The 20,000-nt window shown below is 35.5% G+C and overlaps 2 protein-coding genes across 3 annotated transcripts in view; both read left to right on the top strand.

The window, feature by feature from the left end:
* The window catches only part of LOC136853002 (alkylglycerol monooxygenase-like), a 42,773-nt gene that overhangs the window by 9,565 nt on the left and 13,208 nt on the right, over positions 1-20,000 (top strand). For both annotated transcript variants that reach the window (XM_067128139.1, XM_067128129.1), the window contains exons 2-4: positions 17,178-17,464; positions 17,655-17,779; positions 18,728-18,879. In XM_067128139.1, coding sequence (XP_066984240.1) covers positions 17,363-17,464; positions 17,655-17,779; positions 18,728-18,879 — 379 coding nt within the window. In that variant the 5' untranslated portion in view covers positions 17,178-17,362. The remainder of the gene's footprint in view (positions 1-17,177; positions 17,465-17,654; positions 17,780-18,727; positions 18,880-20,000) is intronic.
* Positions 11,277-12,320, top strand: LOC136850663 (uncharacterized). Its single transcript, XM_067124426.1, has one exon. The coding sequence runs from the start codon at positions 11,277-11,279 to the stop codon at positions 12,318-12,320; it is 1,044 nt and encodes a 347-aa protein (XP_066980527.1).

Genomic DNA, 20,000 nt, shown 5'->3' with positions numbered 1-20,000 from the left:
CAGACAAGCATAATTCCCGATCGATGGCTTCATCTGTAAGTAATTTTGAGATGAAGCTGGTGCCATATAATCTGTCAGTGAACTTTCAGCTAACCTTGTATCACAATTTTCTTATTCTGTATTATATTTACTACCCAAAAGAGAGGTATCCCTGCACGAAAGGTAGGCTGTTACACGATATTCTACAAGACCAATACATCTGGAACGTTTCTTCACTATGCTTTCATTGTTTGCATCATACATATCTGAATAGATAAATTTCCTCTTTTGCCTAGTTAATGCATGAGAGAGAGAGAGAGAGAGAGAGAGAGAGAGAGAGAGAGAGAGAGAGAGAGAGAGAGAGAGAGAGAGAGATAACGTATAACCCCAGAATCTTATTGGGAAATTTCTCAAATATTTCTTGTAGGTATGTAATATTCCCAGACTATGCTGACGTGAAGTCAGATTTATCTGATAAACGAATAACACTTATTTACGTGTTTTCACTAAAGTAATCACCCATATACTGTGTGCTGTTATGAAAGAGTAATTTAAATAAAACTTATTCATATTTCCTAAGTAGGTTTTAGTATTTCCTTTCAATGCCTTCTTTCGTTTTGCAGCTGGCGTCTTTAGTAGTTCATCCATAAGGTTCCTCTCGTATTCACCTTCTGCAAATTGTTAACTGCATATCTTTGCAATATTAGCAATATTTATCCACCTTTTTTTTCATTTCTTCGTTCTTGGGAAAATTATGCAACATAACGTCGCCTTTCTTTGTAGGATTTTGCCTGCCCACCAAACACAAGCACAAGTACTGGGCATTGTACTTTGTTTTCGTTCACGACTTACTCAAAAATCGAGATATTAAGCTCGGCCAGATAAGAAACAAAGAAATAATTATATGCCATTATTTAAATCAATTGTGGTGTTTACGCTTCCAGTAGGCTAGGTCCTGATAAGTGAGAGAGACCTGCTTGTACCTTTGATAACGTCTTGCTCAGTTCAGGTTTATTTTGGGTCAGAAGTGGGATGACCTTTCTTCTCTAGGTCTTCCCCTTTCAAAACCGACGGTGATTTAACTCGAGCTGTTTAAGGATAATGTTTTATGTTGGCAATCTGTCATATGTTGTGTTTTATTAGATACTTCTACGAAAACCTGCAGCTGTCTGCCCACAAAAAACTAGTTTACACTACTTTCCTTGTCCTATTACCCAGAAGCCTTTCATTCCCTTGACTGCAAAACTTTGAAACGGTGGCAGTATTGCAGATGGTAATGTTCACTAAGAGATCTATAATACCACTTCGGAAAACATTGCATCATTGTCCAGGTTTTTCGTTGTTTCTATTTACGTCAGTTTTCACGTAAAATTGCTCTCTCTCTCTCTCTCTCTCTCTCTCTCTCTCTCTCTCTCTCTCTCTCTCTCTCTCTCTCTCTCTCTCTCTTTATATATATATATATATATATATATATATATATATATATATATATATATATATATATATATATATATATATATATATATATATATATATATATATATATATATATATATATATATATATAAATTTCTACCTCTCATCGAGATCGAACCCAAGTCTCTCAGTTGAAAGGCAGGGGTGCTACCAACTGAACCACACGAGTCGTAAAGCAAGTTGGAACCTAAGTACCACTGTACCCGAGGCTTTTGTCACAAATCTTAAGCCACAAAGATTGTTCAACATGAAATGCACTGTACCTTGGGAATGAATAACTTACTCCCAAAAGAAAAACTGATAAGTGCTTCTGCCCCTGCCAGGTTTCGAGCCATTGCCTGATTTGGAAACAACGATTGACAGTGACTTTGACCACCCGTGAATTTTAATTAACATTTTAGGAAATCTGCCTGTAGCATTTTCAAGATTTTGAACTAAAATGAAAGCTACAGATTACATTGGGAAATCCATCATGACATTAAAGTTACTTTTCATAATTCTATTTATAAAGGTATTTACTAGTTATTAAAGACCAATCACAATATATATACTAAGAGTGATTTAAGCAAGAACTGAAATATGGAAAGAGGGTAGGCACTGTTATTTGTATTTTTATATGGTTTTTATTTTATTATTAAGAAGCACTCCTGATTACTAAACTTCAAATTAGAAAAAAACCATCGACAACTTTTTTCTACAACAAACTTTTACTATGGCCCATACTAGACTCAGTTCTTTACAAGCGATTGCTCTTTGCTTTTCCGAACTCGAAGAACTACTGACTTGACTAAATTGAGCAGCAAAGTACAGAGGCAATGATAAGACCAGCGAACTCTTCAGTATGGGCTGCCATGAAAATGTCTGTAAAGTAAAGTCTGTTTCAGAAAACCATAAAAAACCACAGGTTTATTTTAATTTTAAGTTAAGAGTTGAAGAACCTGTTTTGATTAGGAAGAAAAAGCCTCTCCTGCTTACATCACGATATTTTGATATTTGCTTCATTTGTTTGTACACATTGTAAATAACCTGTTATTTGGTAAATATTCCTGTGAAAAGTAGTTTTTATTTTTATTATACAATGTTTTCCAAATGTATTTATGAATCTTCTTTCAGTCATTATTTTTTCTCTTATTATTCATGTTTTTAGCTTTTTTTATAGGTTCGAAAACACTACAGCCAAACTTGCCCAGAACGGCATGATTTTCCTCTTCAATAATTAATTATCATGGAGATAGTGTGAAGTTGCACATCTTACAACTACCAGAAAGGACAATGGTACGAATGACGTTGTGCCTCATCCGAAACTCTGACTTTTACTTAACAACCGTGATTCTCATTCAGGTTACGCTGTGACGTTATGATTTATGCTAATATTATTCAGATAAAGTATCCATAACAGTCACAAAAGAGCAGCAAGCGTTAAGACATTTCACGTCTTTTGATCGTCATAAAAGGGTTTCTTTTTTAGAGCGACGAGCGCTGTCACATTAGAGAACCGACTTTTACATCTCCCCCGCAACAGTCTAAAACTAGTCGCGATATTACCTCAAAAAATATATCTATATTAGGAAATAGAAAAAAATAACACCTGTCATACGGCTTGGAACAAAGAAAAAATCGAAGAAAAAATGACCAACATACATGGCAGCTTCAGAGCACGGCACTATTTTTTCTTTCAGATTTTTTGTACACTTGGGCGAGTCTGTTCACAAGAAATATCAACATTAATGTAGTCAGAAACCCTGTATTTTAACACTTCCGTAAGAAAATGAATGGGCACCTTGATGGGTAATTGCAAAGAATCGCCATTTTTTGTATGTTACTTTCATGCTATTAAAATCAACAAAAAGTAATGCTTGCTGACTGACATTTCAAGGGCCAAAAAAAAACATGACACATGGAAATTGGATCGATTTCAAAATTGATCTTGGAATGACCTGCCTGAATTTGGAAATGAAAGAAATAAGCGAAAAGGGTCTTTTTTATTCTAAAGGGGGAGTGATTGGGGATGATGATGGTGAAGCTGACGAGGTGAATGTCTCCGTTATGGGAAGGATTGGAATAGTAACGTCAAAGAAGAAGCAATTGCCAAATGATTGGCTGATACTCAGGTACGCAACTTGGAAAGAAATATTTTAGACCACTGAAATGCTGTGTGAGGAAAGCATCTTCAAAGGAAAATAAGGCTGAAAGGTTATTTCAAAGGAAATATTTCGAAAGGAAAATAAGGCTGAAAGGTTATTTCAAAGGAAATATTTCAAAAGGAAAAGATCGCTGAAAGGTTATTTCAAAGGAAATATTTCAAAAGGAAGAGATCGCTGAAAGGTATGTGCAAAAAATATTAAAGGAAAAGATCCTGTGAAAGTTCTGTGACGAAAGATAGTCCAAAAGAAAATGACAGCTGAAATATTTCTTAAGAAAAAGGCAATTGAAAGGTTATGTACAGGAAAACGTGTTGAAGGAAAAGGCCACTGATAGGTTATGTAAAGGGAAATATTTCAAAGGAAAAAGACTCCAAAAGGTTAAGAGAGTGAATGGAAAGACAAGTGAAAAGATCTTTGGAGAAAAACACTTCAAAAGGGAAAGACCACCATGTGTTATGTGGAAGAAAATATGTACAGAACAAACGATCGCTTAAATTTTGTAAGAAAGGAGACATTTCAAAGGGAAAGGCCACTTGAAGCCTATGTGGAGCAAACCATTTCCAACGAAAAGGTTACGTTAAGGAAAATATAAGTAAAGGAAGAAACCAGTGAAAGGTTAAGTGGGTGTAATGGAGAATATATTTTAAGGAAAAGACAACTAATATCTTACGTTGAAGGAAATATTTCAAAAGGATGAGATCAATGAAGTGTTATGAAACATATGCAGATTTGCTTAAGACACGTTTCTGGAGTTTCGACGAAAATCCAAGGGATACTGTATTATGCCCAGCTGTGTATTCCTTGGGAAGGGCCTGGAGGTTTACCTAAATACCTCCAGCATGCATGCGGGCTTACTTGGGATCCGAGGAACGTCTCGTCAAAATTGACTGAATAATTCATTATGAAGATTAAAGGACGCTTTAGACCAACGTCTGTTAACTCCTGTTTTCTTGATATGAGCAGAATCAGTTTTGTTTTTTGTTTGTTTGTTTTCACCACCATCAGAATTAACATAAAGCAAAAAACAAATTGATTATATTCGTATTTACAAAATAATAAAGAGTTAATAGCAATTGACTTTGGTCGTCTTCTAATCTTAATCTCTGCGTTCTTCTTTGGTGATTTTGTTGGGAAAACATTTAGGGATTTTTATGATAACGGTGCAGGGAATAAGGGAGAGCCATTGATGTTATATGTATGATTTTGGGAAGAGTCTCTCTCTCTCTCTCTCTCTCTCTCTCTCTCTCTCTCTCTCTCTCTCTCTCTCTCTCTCTCTCTTCTTTCCTTCTTCTTCTTCTTCTTCTTCTTCTTCTTCTTCTTCAGGCACTAGCACACACTTGAATATTAATGTACAATAAAAACAAATATTAATGTAATGTACAACACATGTACCACACATCAATTCATTTCCCTTTTTTATTTCGTTTCTTTAGGATTGGGAATGATTTATATACATACATACATACACACATATATATATATATATATATATATATATATATTATATATATATATATATATATATATACTATATATATATATATATATACAAATCATTCCCAATCCTAAAGAAACGAAATAAAAAGGGAAATGAATTGGTGTACGGTGCAAGTGTTGTACATTAATATTTGTTTTTATTGTACATTAATATTTAAGTGTGTGCCAGTGCCTGGAAGAAGAAGAAGAAGAAGAAGAAGAAGAAGAAGAAGAAGAAGAAGAAGAAGAGAGAGAGAGAGAGAGAGAGAGAGAGAGAGAGAGAGAGAGAGAGACTCTTCCCAAAATCATACATATAACATCAAGGGCTCTCCCTTATTATATACACACACATCTATAATCCCAAAGTAAATGGTCCAAATCATGATGTTGGCTGGTATCCAATGATGATAATTTTTACAACTGTCATTCACGTCCCAGGTGAGGGGATCAATAGACCCGTTGGGTGTATTTTTGTGTTTATATTTTCTTCTTATATACGCATTTTATTTGTGAACAACTGACCAGATACTGCTGCTAGCTTACGAGAACTCCAGCTATCACGTTCAGAGTGTCTTTGTGATCTCGTGATATTATTTTCAGTAGCCCTCCTTTTCTTTGCCTTAATCTGGGGATTTTCAGTCTTTTTCTCTGACAGTCCCTGAGATGTGATACCCGGTTTAACCTTTCGACTAGATCTAATAGGCCTGACTCCTGTACAGCTAATTAGTTTTTGATGTTTTCTGTGCTGCTGAATGTTTTGTTTCTAGCTGTTGTGAGCAATAAGTTGATTAGTACCCCTTAGATAGGTGCGTATTTTGTCATTCTTAGTAAACGAATTTGCTATCCGAAATTCTTTCGGTGCTTTTTGTCCCAACAATATACCGCTAATACATTGTTTCTGTCTTGTATATTTCACTAGATGTATTTTTCGCCTGTCATTATTATTATTATTATTTTTAAAAATCTGGGCCCTTTTAAGGAAATATCGGGAAAATAACCTCTGGTATTTCGTATTAGTGGACTACCTCTCGCTGACTGATAACTGCAATCAAATATGCAATATTCCACTTACCTAAGACTAACCCTTTTTCATCTCTTCATGTAGTATATATAATTTTATTCTGCAATACCTGAACAGTGTTATCGAGCTTTCCAAATCACAGCACCACGATATGTAAGCACGGCTCTCTCTGTCTATCTCCTCTCTCTCAAAAAAAGCAGTTTTTGTTCAGCACAAAATACCTTTCGACAACTGCGATAAAATCATTTAAAAAATTAAGAAAAAGTTATAAATACTCAGTAAAAATATAAAATATATATATATATATATATATATATATATAGAGAGAGAGAGAGAGAGAGAGAGAGAGAGAGAGAGAGAGAGAGAGAGAGAGAGATATATATATATATATATATATATATATATATATATATATATATAAGTGAATGATTGTGTATTTGTTTGTCCACTATATATATATATATATATATATATATATATATATATATATATATATATATATATATATATATATATATATATATATATATATATATATAGTTTTGTGTGCATATACATATGTACTTACATATATCTGTCTCCACAAGCACGCACACACACAAATACATATATGTATATATATATACATATATATGTATATAAATATGTTGTCACCATGTGTTCCAAGTACCTGCTTATTTCACAACTAATCACAGAATTCAAAATTTGCCTCATAACAATAAAAATTACGACTGAGTACCCTTAAAAAGCTTAATAACCACGTAAAAAATCAAACTATGTTTATCAAAACAAGTGTGAGGATCAACAATTAAACAAGAAATATACTAGAGTAAAAGGGCATCACTCCATCAAACAACTTTAACTGTTTCCCTGGTCTTAATTCACTTCAGCAAAACTAAAGGAACAAAACATGCTTATCACTTTGCATAGTTCTTCATTGGAGGGGTGGGTAGAGCTCTCAGCTAGCACGCAGTTGGCCCAGCGTTCGACTCTCCAACCGGCCAATGAAGAATTAGAGGAATTTACATCTGGTGATAGAAATTCATTTCTGATCATAATGTGGGTCAGATTCCACAATAAGCTGTAGGTTAACTTGCTAGGTAACCAGTTGGTTCTTAGCCAGGTAAAATAAATCTAATCCTTCGGGCTAGCCCTAGGAGAGCTGTTAATCAGCTCAGTGGTCTGGTTAAACTAAGATATACTTAACTTCACTTATGCACACATTTAATCCTATTCACTAGTGGTCAATAAATGAAACACTGTTTTTTTTTATTTTAAATAAAAAATCTATTTTTAAATTCAAAATTTATAATTAGAATTCACACTGAAGAAATTTACTATTACTTGAAAACAACACAAAATTTAATTAATTCTCAAATTAAATTATTAAACAAAACTAAATCACAAAAACTTTAATTGATCAAGAAATTAAGTTAATCAAGCAAAACTTAAACTACTAAGAATTGCACAAGATTTAAAAAGAAAATCTTACTTAATGAAAATTAAATCAAGTATGCAATATTAAATTATCGAGAAATATTTAAAATGCTAAGTAAATAAATGTTAAATCTCCCACATATAAAATGTGAAAAATCAAGAGATTGCAAACACAAGAACACAAAAAATACACAAAAGATTTACCAATAATAATTTCACCAAGACAAAAATTCTCTCAATATACCTTATTATGCCATGGTAATGATAAGTAAAATTCACTTTACCCTACACAAGCTTGTGACAACTTTCGCAAAATCTACTCGAAATGCAGCTGCTTAAGAGTCACAAAACACACTTCTGATAGGTGACGGTACACACTTTCCCTACAATCAGATCTCAAAAGGTAAATTTAATGTCAATGACCACACAAATACTGTACATTAATAACTTCTCTCTTTTGAACAGAGAGAGAGAGAGAGAGAGAGAGAGAGAGAGAGAGAGAGAGAGAGAGAGAGAGAGAGAGAAAGCCACATGAACGGTCTCTAAAATCAGAATGAACAAATTTTTGGATTCCAGTTAGAAACAAAACAATCAGACTATGTCATTTCTTGAGCAAAACGTTCTAGGGCCAAAACTAATGCGTCAGAACAGTGCATGATCAGAGCAATACAATCTTACAAAACATGACGTAATCGATCGAGATATGTGCATTTACTCTCAAAAAGGCATACGTGACTCGAGCAGAAAATCATATGGGACGAAGCTCTTGTCAAAATCTCAACACGATCAAAACAGACGGCAGGTGGCTGGTCACAAACAGCACGCTTTTAAAACAAGACGAAGAACCAAAGTTGGTTTTCAGAGCAGTACATGAAACATTGCAAAATCATTCGTCTTTTTTTTCGTATGAGACAATACCTTACATGACTCGGTTGCCATTCCCTCGCTTGTTAACGCGTTATCCTTCGCGATAACCTGAATCAAAACACAACATACGAAATCACGAGTACAGAACACATGTTGCTGAGAGACAAAATGCGCATTCACATACTATATTATTATCAAAACGTATTCCTAATTCTAAATTACGGTGTTAAGTTATCTAAATCACCAACTCTTTTGAGATCTGATGTTACACTACATACGATATTTCAACAATTATATCATTTCACAGAACACATTTTAACTAGAATAGTAAATACATCATAATCACAGAATGATATACATATTAAAAGGCAATATCATGAAAATATATAGCCTATATATACATCTATATACAAAAGTGAATGTTTGTACATTTGTTTGTCCACTATAGAAATCCGAACCGCTTGAAAGACCCAGATAAAACTTTGCACACAGTCTTTATGTCACTCCAGAAAGGTTTGTAACTCAAAATCAAACCCATACCCCATAACAGACATTTTTCTCCTGATGCTCCACATTTTATTCCATGCACTGTCAGACGTATGGTTAACCTACAACAATAAATCCAAATCCCCTATAACAAATTTTTCATCAGAATTTACGTGAATTTTTATCATAATTTATGATAATTATTAATAATTGTTAAACATATACCTCATTGCTTGGTTGTATTGCTAAATTAAATATTTTTGGATTTTTTACAAAACATATTTCATAGCTATAAAGCAGTGAACCCAAACCAGCAGGTCCAAAGATTTTCTCCTAAACAGTTGTCTTCCTCATTATCGCATGCATAGTGTCTGCTAGCTCAACCCAATGTGCAAGATGTTTGATGGCAGTATATAATTTTTCTTTATTAGTTCAAATGCGAATTTTCTCATTAATTCGATTGTTTCTTCTTCATTTTTACCTTCAGAATTCATTATAGTGACTACTTCGTAGTGACACGTGGCATATATCTTTATAAATTTAGTTTAAATGAGGTTTATGGGGTGTTTTGGCAACAACACTTCACTTCATTGCTGTTACATGAGACCTTCTTCCCTTCCACACACACACACAAACACACAGACACACCTAAGTGTGAATTGTAGAAATAAATATTTTTTATTTATTTATTGTCTTTGTTCAGTGGAGATGCTTTTTATTCTCTTCTGATAGAGGAACATAATTTCCCCTTCCCCCTTCCCTACCCCTCTATCTTCCCCTCACATCCCCTCCTCCTTCCCTCCCAATTCCCCTTCCCTTTTCCCTTCTTTTCCCCCTCCCCTAGCCATCCTCCCCTCCCTCCCCTTTCCCTTCCCCTCCCCTCCCCTCCCTTTCCCCTTCCCCCTCACTCTTCCCCTTTCCTCTCCCTTCTCCTCCCTTCCCCTTCCCTCTCCTCTCCTCTTCCCTCCCCCTCCCTCTTCCCTCCCCACCCATATACTGTCATTCAGAGTTTTCCCAGGCAGTGCCAGGTTGGTATATATACATAATCATATATACTGTCACATATGTAATTGATAATAGGACAGATGAAAATGGGGAAAAGAAAATTAAAGGATCTGAATGTGAGCAAAATAAATATAATAAGAAGATAATATAAACAAAAAATGTTAAAAATGTATTGAGTATACATGTACATGCAATGTAAGTAATTCCAGCCAAAATGACTGAAAAAAGGTGAGATAAGTTGATTATGTATGAGAAAGTCTCACTAAATACTTTATGGAGAAAAAATTCATTGGGAATTAAGTTCAGAAGGAAAGGTTAATGAGAAAATAGATCTTTGAGCATAAGATGTGAATAAAGAGAGGCTGTCTGAAGAAGTGGAATGAGTATCTTGAATAGTTACTGAATGTGAAGGTTAGAAGAGAAGCAGATCGAATTGATGCAGCAGTGGAATGAATTCTTGTAAATGCAATAATGCTTTTGGAAATCACTGTAGAGGCCAATTATGAGGTTGCAGGAGTTTATGAAACGACAACTAAGACACTGTAGAGATGTTTAGCGCTGAAAATGGGACTGAATTGCTGACCGAGGTGTGTAAGAAATATCTGAATGAAGGAAATATTTATGAAGAACAGATAAGGATGATGATTAGAGGTTACTGTGAATATTATAGTGACATAGAATTTTAATTTTACTTTGTATACCAGGGAAGGTGTGTGGTAGTATTTCGATTTAGAAGGCAAGACAGATAACAAGATAGCCTTGAGGGAAAGAGTAGTTTGATTTAAAGTAGGGACTAGTTGTATGGATCTCCTGTGTCTTGTAAAATATTGGTGTGAAGATTTTATGGTTTAGGATAGAACTGATCAAGACGCAGTGCAGAAGGTGCTCAGCCTTAATGAATGAATGTATAAAATGTGGGCCATATGGACCGGCAGTAGGGCACTCAACCTGTAAGTAATTTAAGAGTAATTAAAAATTTCTGTGATGACAAACGTAGCACATGTTACAACCTACAGATGTATCTGAGGTGAGGGCCTCTTTAATACCTTTACGGATGAAGTAGAGTAAGAAGACCAAGAAAGAGAAGGAAATTTAGGAGCAAAGTTATGCTATAAGATAAGAGGTCACGAATGGAGTGTAGAGTAAGTGATGTTTGCAGAGGAGCAAAAGAGAGCAGGTCTGGCAAGTGATTACTGTCCAGTTCTAATTGGAAGGTGAGAGCAAATTTTTGAGAAGTACTTAGTCATTAGCCAATGGCGAAACTGAATCTTTGAAAGACCAAGAAAAATTGGTGAGATGTGCAGGAACCTGTCCCAACAAAACTGAATTCGGATAGTTAAAGATCTAGGGTTGTCAGAGGAGGGTCATCTCCAGAACAGGAAAAGATGCAGAGGAGGGTCACAGAACAGGAAGAGACTATGGAACAGGAAAAAAAGGGATGCAGGAAAAGAGCAGAGGGGTCATCTCCAGAACAGGAAAAGATGCAGAGGAGGGTCACAGAACTGCAGAGGAGGGTCATCTCCAGAACAGATCATCTCCAGAAAGAAAAGATGCAGAGGAGGGTCATCTCAGAACAGGAGACAGAGGAGGGTCATCTCCAGAACAGGAAAAGATGCAGAGGAGGGTCATCTCCAGAACAGGAAAAGATGCAGAGGAGGGTCATCCCCAGAACAGGAAAAGAAAAGATGCAGGAAAAGAGGAGGATCATCTCCAGAACAGGAAAAGATGCAGAGGAGGGTCATCAGGAAAAGATGCCAGAACAGGAAAAGAAAGGTGCAGAGGAGGATCATCTCCAGAACAGGAAAAGATGCAGAGAGGAGGTCATCTCCAGAACAGGAAAAGACAGAGGAGGATCATCTCCAGAACAGGAAAAGAGGGTCATCTCCAGAACAGGAAAAGATGCAGAGGAGGATCATCTCCAGAACAGGAAAAGATGCAGAGGAGGTCATCTCTCCAGAACAGGAAAAGATGCAGAGGAGGGTCATCTCCAGAACAGGAATAGATGCAGAGGAGTGTCATCTCCAGAACAGGAAAAGATGCAGAGGAGGGTCATCTCCAGAACAGGAAAAGAAAGGAGGGATGCAGAGGAGGGTCATCTCCAGAACAGGAAAAGATGCAGAGGAGGGTCATCTCCAGAACAGGAAAAGATGCAGAGGAGGGTCATCTCCAGAACAGGAAAAGATGCAGAGGAGGGTCATCTCCAGAACAGGAAAAGATGCAGAGGAGGATCATCTCCAGAACAGGAAAAGATGCAGAGGAGGGTCATCTCCAGAACAGGAAAAGATGAACAGGAAAAGATGCAGAGGAGGGTCATCTCCAGAACAGGAAAAGATGCAGAGGAGGATCATCTCCAGAACAGGAAAAGATGCAGAAGAGGGTCATCTCCAATAACGGATTTAAAACTTTATATGAAAAAAAGAATAATTTAATGAAAGATAGCTTGCATATTAACTCAATGCTAACTTGAATAACCTCAACGGAGTACATAATAACTAATCATGACAAAACCTCTCAGGCTCTTTATCTCAGAATGGTATATGTGCAATAAACTGTGTACGTTATTAACACAAAACTGAGGAATGATCGTTCAATAGCAACAGTCTCTCAACGAATATTAAACATTGCGCAAATTCCTATTACTTTTGGAAGGATTCACTAGGTAGATTAAGACAAATTTATTGAGAGAGAGAGAGAGAGAGAGAGAGAGAGAGAGAGAGAGAGAGAGAGAGAGAGAGAGAGAGAGCTTTGCATGAAATCTATAATACGGAAATTCTCCACAGTTAGAAACAAATACTTTCCCTGGGGTGTCAGAGAAAATGTCCCCAGTATTCTTGCTAGTATTCTTTTTATTCTTTCTTCACGCTGTTATGAAATCCTTCCAAACAATGCAAAGTCTTTTAAGAATCAAGAATAAACTCCTCCGACAGTTTTCCCTTTGGTTTAGAGCCTCATTTCACTACTTATAGAACCAAGACCTCTCTAAGACCCTCTCGCCCTCTCTATCTCTGCTTTGCCTGTTTCCTACTATCTTTTAACAAGGTGCAGTCAACACTTGCCCTTTCTTTGGGAACTTGCGAACTAGAAATTACCGGGCCGAGAAATCGTGGCTTATGAAAATATACGTATTTTATGCAGGAAATAAACAAGACAAACTGACATGCAGTAATTGTAAATCCCCTGGTATGTCTTACTAAACGGCAGATTTCATCAGCTGACGGACAGCGAACATAAACTGTCTGTAAAAGAAGCCCAAGGGAAAATAATTAGATCTTAACCTATGTGACCACAAGGGGCAACTGACAAAAGCCCGTTCAACTCTCAAAGAAAAGGTACATTTTGCATTCCATCAGCGAATTATTCCTTCCAGAGACTAAAATACAGGAAAGCTTTTTATTATGTATCTTTTAAAGAAAAGTTGAATATATATTTAATTTCCAGATAGAGAATTATTTCATCATAAGTACTCCCTAACAGGAGTTCTTGTGGACTTCAGGCATGGTCGTTATTATTACATCTATGGTAAACAAACTTTACTATAACCGTGAGTCGCTGCAATGCTGCAAGGTTAAGCGACATATTTTATTCCTGATCCTAGACAGCCAAAACAGCTGCAAGCATACTGCAGTAATGGCGGGCCTGTCAACGTCATTCCAGATTGCCAAGGCTGCCATAAGTGTTCTCTTAGCTCTTCAATATTAGTACCTTGAATCCAAACTCTTGCATCCTGGCAGCCATTGAGAAAAATTGGGTACGTGTGATAACTTTCTTCGTTTAAATTACTAATGTCAGAAACAAGTTTTTCCAATAGTGATTTCAGTGTTGTCACTGACGTAGTAACAGACTTCTGAGTGACAGGCAGCCGTTGCTGACGCTAGTTTTGACCCTCATGTTCATATCCCAGGCGTCTCTGTTTAAATATAAATCTTTATACCATTAGTATATATATATACATATATGTATACTTATATGTATATGTATATATATATATATATATATATATATATATATATATATATATATATATATATATATATATGTATATATATACATACTGTATATATATATATGTATATATATATATATATATATATATATATATATATATATATATATATATATATATATATATATTTATATATATATAATATTATATATATATACAGTATATATATATATATATATATATATATATATATATATATTACTAGCTAACTAAACAGCGCTGCCCTGGGAAAACTCTGATTGACAACTGATAAACTCTCTCTCTCTCTCTCTCTCTCTCTCTCTCTCTCTCTCTCTCTCTCTCTCTCTCTCTCTCTCCTGTTAAGATAGTTAAAGGACATCGGGAGTGTTACTATTCATCTCAGCGGCCTTGAAAACTATGGATTAGACACTAATATCTGTCATTTTTTACATTTTATTTTTCACCCCTTCTCACACCTTCCTGTCGGGGCTAAAATTGGACTTAAAGGGCATCGGAAGTGTCACCATTCATCTCAACGACCTCGAAAACTATGGATTAGACACTAATATCTGTCATCTTCAGTTATTTTTACTTGTCACCCCCTTCCCACCCCCACCCCTTCGGTGCCCTTTGGTGCTAGTGATGTATGTCTTACCCCTACAGTATTCTTTTCAAAATAGTAGGTCATATGTACACCAAGTTTGGTTGAAATCGCTCAGTGCATTTCAGAGTTATGCTGGAACATACACACACACATACATACATACATCCATATATATATATATATATATATATATATATATATATATATATATATATATATATATACATATATATGTGTGTGTGTGTGTGTGTGTGTGTATGTGTGTGTGTGTGAGTATGTTTATATAGACACAAAAAAAGACGCCTTCTTGTTATATGTTTATTTACATATATATATGTGTTTGTGCATGTGTGAGTGCATGTCTGTTTTAAATATTTACATAGCCCTAATAGCAAATTATCATTAATCAAACGTAATTAAATATTGCCATCACCATTACCACGTCAATATTATTCGTATCACTAACTTCGTTTCGGTGTTTCTCAACTTACCTGTTCGGCGTCGCTGAACAAGTCGAACTTTTCGAACCGATGGAAGGTATTTTATAATCGCTTTACCCCAGGGATTCGCTGTGTGTGATGATGCCATTTCGAAGCGGCCTCTTATGCGTTAGCTGGTGGGCTTCTTTTTTACATGTGAAATATGTCAGAAGACCGAATAAAATGGCTCGAGTCAAAATTATTACGTTTTTGGACATTTCTACAAAACTGTAAGATATCGGTCTAGTTTTCACTTCTACCTATCCACAATATTGTCCACCTTCATTTCTTACTAGTCCTTAGTGTTACAAACAGTTCTTGTGCCATTTTTTCATAGGCTAATTGGATTAAAACTTAACGACTGGGACCGATGTGTGGCGCATCAGCGCTCATCACGAGCGCTCTGGAACTTTGTTCTTTGCTTTGAACAAAAACTGTTCTGAACGGACCGAACTGTAGTGCGTTGTTTTTTGCGAGTATCGAGCAATGAGCCTCTATTCCAGCAAGAATTAACTACACTATGGAGGAGTGCACATTGCTCTTGTAACCAAAAATGAAAAAATATTTGAAGCACTGCTGCATGCTCTTAGTAGCAAGCAATAATTGTAACATATCTTGTACCTTAAAACATTCCAACGTCAAGACGTCGCGTATCAGTGGATAGAAACTAGTGGGAAAAACAGAATTCGATATGATGAGGCTAGTTTGTGTTGGAAGTGAAATTGCTAAGGCAATATATTGCTACAAGAAGCTTTATGGTAATGACGTTCTCGTCTATAGTAACTACCAGGAAACAACTGACTGGAGTGAAGTTGTACATGAACAGCTTTCAGCAACTTTGGAAAGCAATTGTAAATAGGTGACTGGTCAGTAATTGTGTAGTCAGCAATTAAATCCTTTGAGTAAGGCTTCGTCAGCTATTTCATAATTTCTCCTCATTTGGAGAAATTATGAAATAATTGAGGTCTAGCGAAAATGTCTCGTGCATCTTTCTAAATAATTAATGGCAGATAGGCAGCATTAAGAATCGAAGAGGAAAAGACATGGTATATATATATATATATATATATATATATATATATATATATATATATATATATATATATATATATATATGTATGTGTGTGTGTATGTATGTATATATATACATAGATATTTATTTATTGATTTATTTATATCCGAAAATATTTAGTTACAAATGTCGTTTAATATCCAGTTCACTCTAACTCGGGAATATCACCGAAGGGGACTAAAACTGATTAACGATTCAGTACCTGGGAGATTCGAACACCAAGCAGTGCGTAACCACGAATTTCAGGGACGGTAATCATTCGGGCAATACCTCCTATAGGGGTCATGAGCCGATGCGATTAAAACTCTGCCAGTTATTTGACCTCATTTACACTCCAAATGTATATCATTTATCAGTTGTAATTCCCCTAAAGTGATTTTCCCGAAGTAGAGGGAATTGGATGTTAAATGACATTTGCAGCTTAATGTTCGTGAATATAAAAAGTCACGGTGTATGTGATAAAATTCAGTATGAATATATATATATATATATATATATATATATATATATATATATATATATACATATATATATACATATATATATATATATATATATATATACATATTTATATACATATATATATACAATATATCATATATATATATGAGACATCAGTAGTGTGTCGCTCAGGTATATAGGAAGGAAATTTCACAATAATATGAATCGTTTATATATATATATATATATATATATATATATATATATATATATATATATATATATATATATATATATATATATATATATATATGTGTGTAGTATATATATACATATATATAAATATATATACAGTATATATATATATATATATATATATATATTTATATAAATATGTATGTGTATGCGTTACTACCAACAGTAATAACATGTTCGTTACAACGCTGGTCTACCAGTCAATAAAGTCGAGAACACTGAGTCATGTCAGTACTTGGACGGGAGACCACTAAGAAATAATAGAAGCCATCGATGTACACGTTCACTGATTATCTGCTGAATAGTGCGCGGGGCTACGATCACATCCAAATATTCGCTTGCTCACAAGCAGAAGGTTAATTCCTGGAAAAGAATGAGGCATATAGTTGAAACAACATCAGTAACAAGCATGATCATCTGTCATATTATAATAGCCTGTTCCTGTTATTAAAACAAACTTTCTTTCCACAGACATTCTCTTCAATCAGAGAAAACTTCAGCCAAGAAACTGCACCAAGTACGACCGAAATCAGGGGTGACTCAAGAGTCGGGCAAAGTAGTATGCGATCACCTCTTACTTGATAAGCATATACGTTAGAATAAAACTACATAATCAAAGTTAGATACCCAGCGGTTTTGACTTGACAGCCGTCATCATGCCGAAATCGTTGCTGGAAAGAATTGGGATTCTCTTATACATCGTTGATCCGACAGAAGAATTCAGTACGAAAGATGATGTGCCAAATTATCCACAAGAGGTAAGGAACCTGCCCTTCCAAAATAGATAAATCAGTATGTCAGTGTATGTAAGCTTACGAGAAGTTGTTGGTAATAATTTGTCCGTGACGTATTTCCAGTGTAGCGCATTTGAAAAGCTCATTAAATATCCTCTTTCAAGTTTCAACCACACAGACGAATTGAGAAGGACTGACACTTTTGTTTCCACAGGTCGTTTACTTGCTCTTCTTCTTCATTCTGCTTGAAGCCGGAATCAAGCTCCTACAAGGGAAGCAAGTGAGGGTCAACGAAGCCTTTTCCTCCTTGGCTGCTGGAATCATGCACGAAACTACCGTGTGAGCATTCGTTCTTGAACCCCAAAAATAAGAAGAAAGTTTTTTTTCATTAATTAGTTTTATAATTACTGTATTCACCTACTGCTTCTAATGCCAACCTAAGAGAAAGAGGAGCTAAAACTTATAAAAGTCTAGCCTTGAAAACAAGAAGTTGGAGGTTTAGAAAGAAAATGAAGTAGCACATAAACGTATGGGACAGACCCACCGCTGCTATTCACTGTTTACTAAAAACTGTTTTATCTTTAATTCCACCAGCAGTAGTTGAAGTACAAAACAATAACAGAAATAGTAATTCTATGGCACTTTAATTGAAGTATTTATTTAGATGCTGCACATATCTTAATATTCAAAGTCTAATGAGTATAGATATAGGTTACCAAAATATAAATGTAAAATTTCCGTTGATTTTCCTTTTCGGTTTACAAATGGCCTCTTCTGCCGACGTGATAATATGTGAAACCAAAACTATCCGATTAATGGATTCATTTTCGCTCGAGGGTTCATTGACTGTTGTCCTCTTGGTGGCAATAGAAATAAACCATTTTCTGGTGAATTAACATACAAATGAAACCTTTGTCTGCCCTCTAAAAATTCTGCTGTAGAAGTTTATCATTGTTACTGCTCAGTTCCTCACAAGAGTCAAGCATAACTCGACACTGACCCTTCTGTAGTAATGAAAGTAAACCTACCAATAACTCCTCTAGTTTCCTTTAACTTTGTTAATAAGTCGATTGGGTCTTCTCCCCCGGCCCCCCCTCCACCGCCAACATCCCCTCCCCTGTCTCTCTTCTCTAATTTATAACAGTTAGCTTCCACCCTACTAATTTACTAGAGCCTTTTGCTGTCCTTCGGTAGCACTGTAAGCAAGAATGACAAAAGCAAGCAAAAATGAAATAAATGAAGTTTTGAGATGATTTTGCAAATTGTGAAGCTCGCATGCTTTTTCAGGTTCATTGCAGGGGCCATTATGTTTTTCGGGTACGAGTGGCTTTACGACAGACGTTTCTTCGATCTGCCCTGGAAGTCTTCCCTGGTAACTTGGTTCGCCACTTTCCTCTTCATTGACTTCATCTATTACTGGATACACAGAGCCAATCACGGTAAGATAAGTTAAGTATACCTTAGTTTAACCAGACCACTGAGCTGATAAACAACTCTCCTAGGGCTGGCCCGAAGGATTAGACTTATTTTACGTGGTTAAGAACCGGTTGGTTACCTAGCAACGGGACATACAGCTTACTGTGGAATCCGAACCACATTATACCGAGAAATGAATTTCTATCACCAGAAATAAATTCCTCTAATTCTTAATTGGCCGGCCGGAGACTCGAACTCGTACCTGGCAGAGTGCTAGCCGAGAACTCTACCGACTCGCCCAACGAGGAACCACGGTAAGACAATGCAGGTGCTCTTGTTGACAGAGGAGGGAATAAGGGAAGGAATGTCACAGTAGGTAACGGAATAGGTAGCCACAGTTACGTTCAAACTCAAGCGAAAAAGATGAGCAAGGAAGACTGAGCCCTAATTAGCAATACCACAGTGCCGCATAATTATCATAAATTGAAAATGCATCAACTTTAATAATTAAGTTTAGGTGGCTTCAGGAATACCCTTCAAAATAACTGATTACCATACCAGAGGTTCTTTAATTATGTAACGATACTTTACTGAACAGCACTATTCATATTATTCGAGTTCAGGACCATTGTCATTGGAGACGTTCATGTTACAGATGACAGATATATATATATATATATATATATATATATATATATATATATATATATATATATATATATATATATATATACTGTATATATAGCTCTTTGTTGGGTGAGTTGGTAGAGCTGTGGACTGGCACTCAGTAGGCCGAAGTTCGATTCCCCGGCCGGCTGATGAAGAGTTAGAGGAATTTATTTCTGGTGATATAAATTCATTTCTCGCTATAATGTGGTTCGGATTCCACAATAAGCTGTAGGTCTCGTTGCTAAGTAACCAACTGGTTCTTAGCCACGTAAAATAAGTCTAATCCTTCGGGCCAGCCCTAGGAGAGCTGTTAATCAGCTCAGTGGTCTGGTAAAATTAAGGTGTACTTAACTTTATATATATATATATTATATATATATATATATATATATATATATATATATATATATATATATATATATATACATATATATATATATATATATGTATATAAATTAAATGTATATACAGTATA

The sequence above is a fragment of the Macrobrachium rosenbergii genome, chromosome 3, assembly GCF_040412425.1.
Source record: "Macrobrachium rosenbergii isolate ZJJX-2024 chromosome 3, ASM4041242v1, whole genome shotgun sequence".
Lineage (NCBI taxonomy): Eukaryota > Metazoa > Arthropoda > Malacostraca > Decapoda > Palaemonidae > Macrobrachium > Macrobrachium rosenbergii.
This window is presented reverse-complemented; position numbering and strand designations above follow the sequence as displayed.

Excerpts from the sequence above, each read along its gene's own strand:
- LOC136850663 (XM_067124426.1), top strand. The coding sequence starts at position 11,277 with ATGCAGAGGAGGGTCACAGAACAGGAAGAGACTATGGAACAGGAAAAA.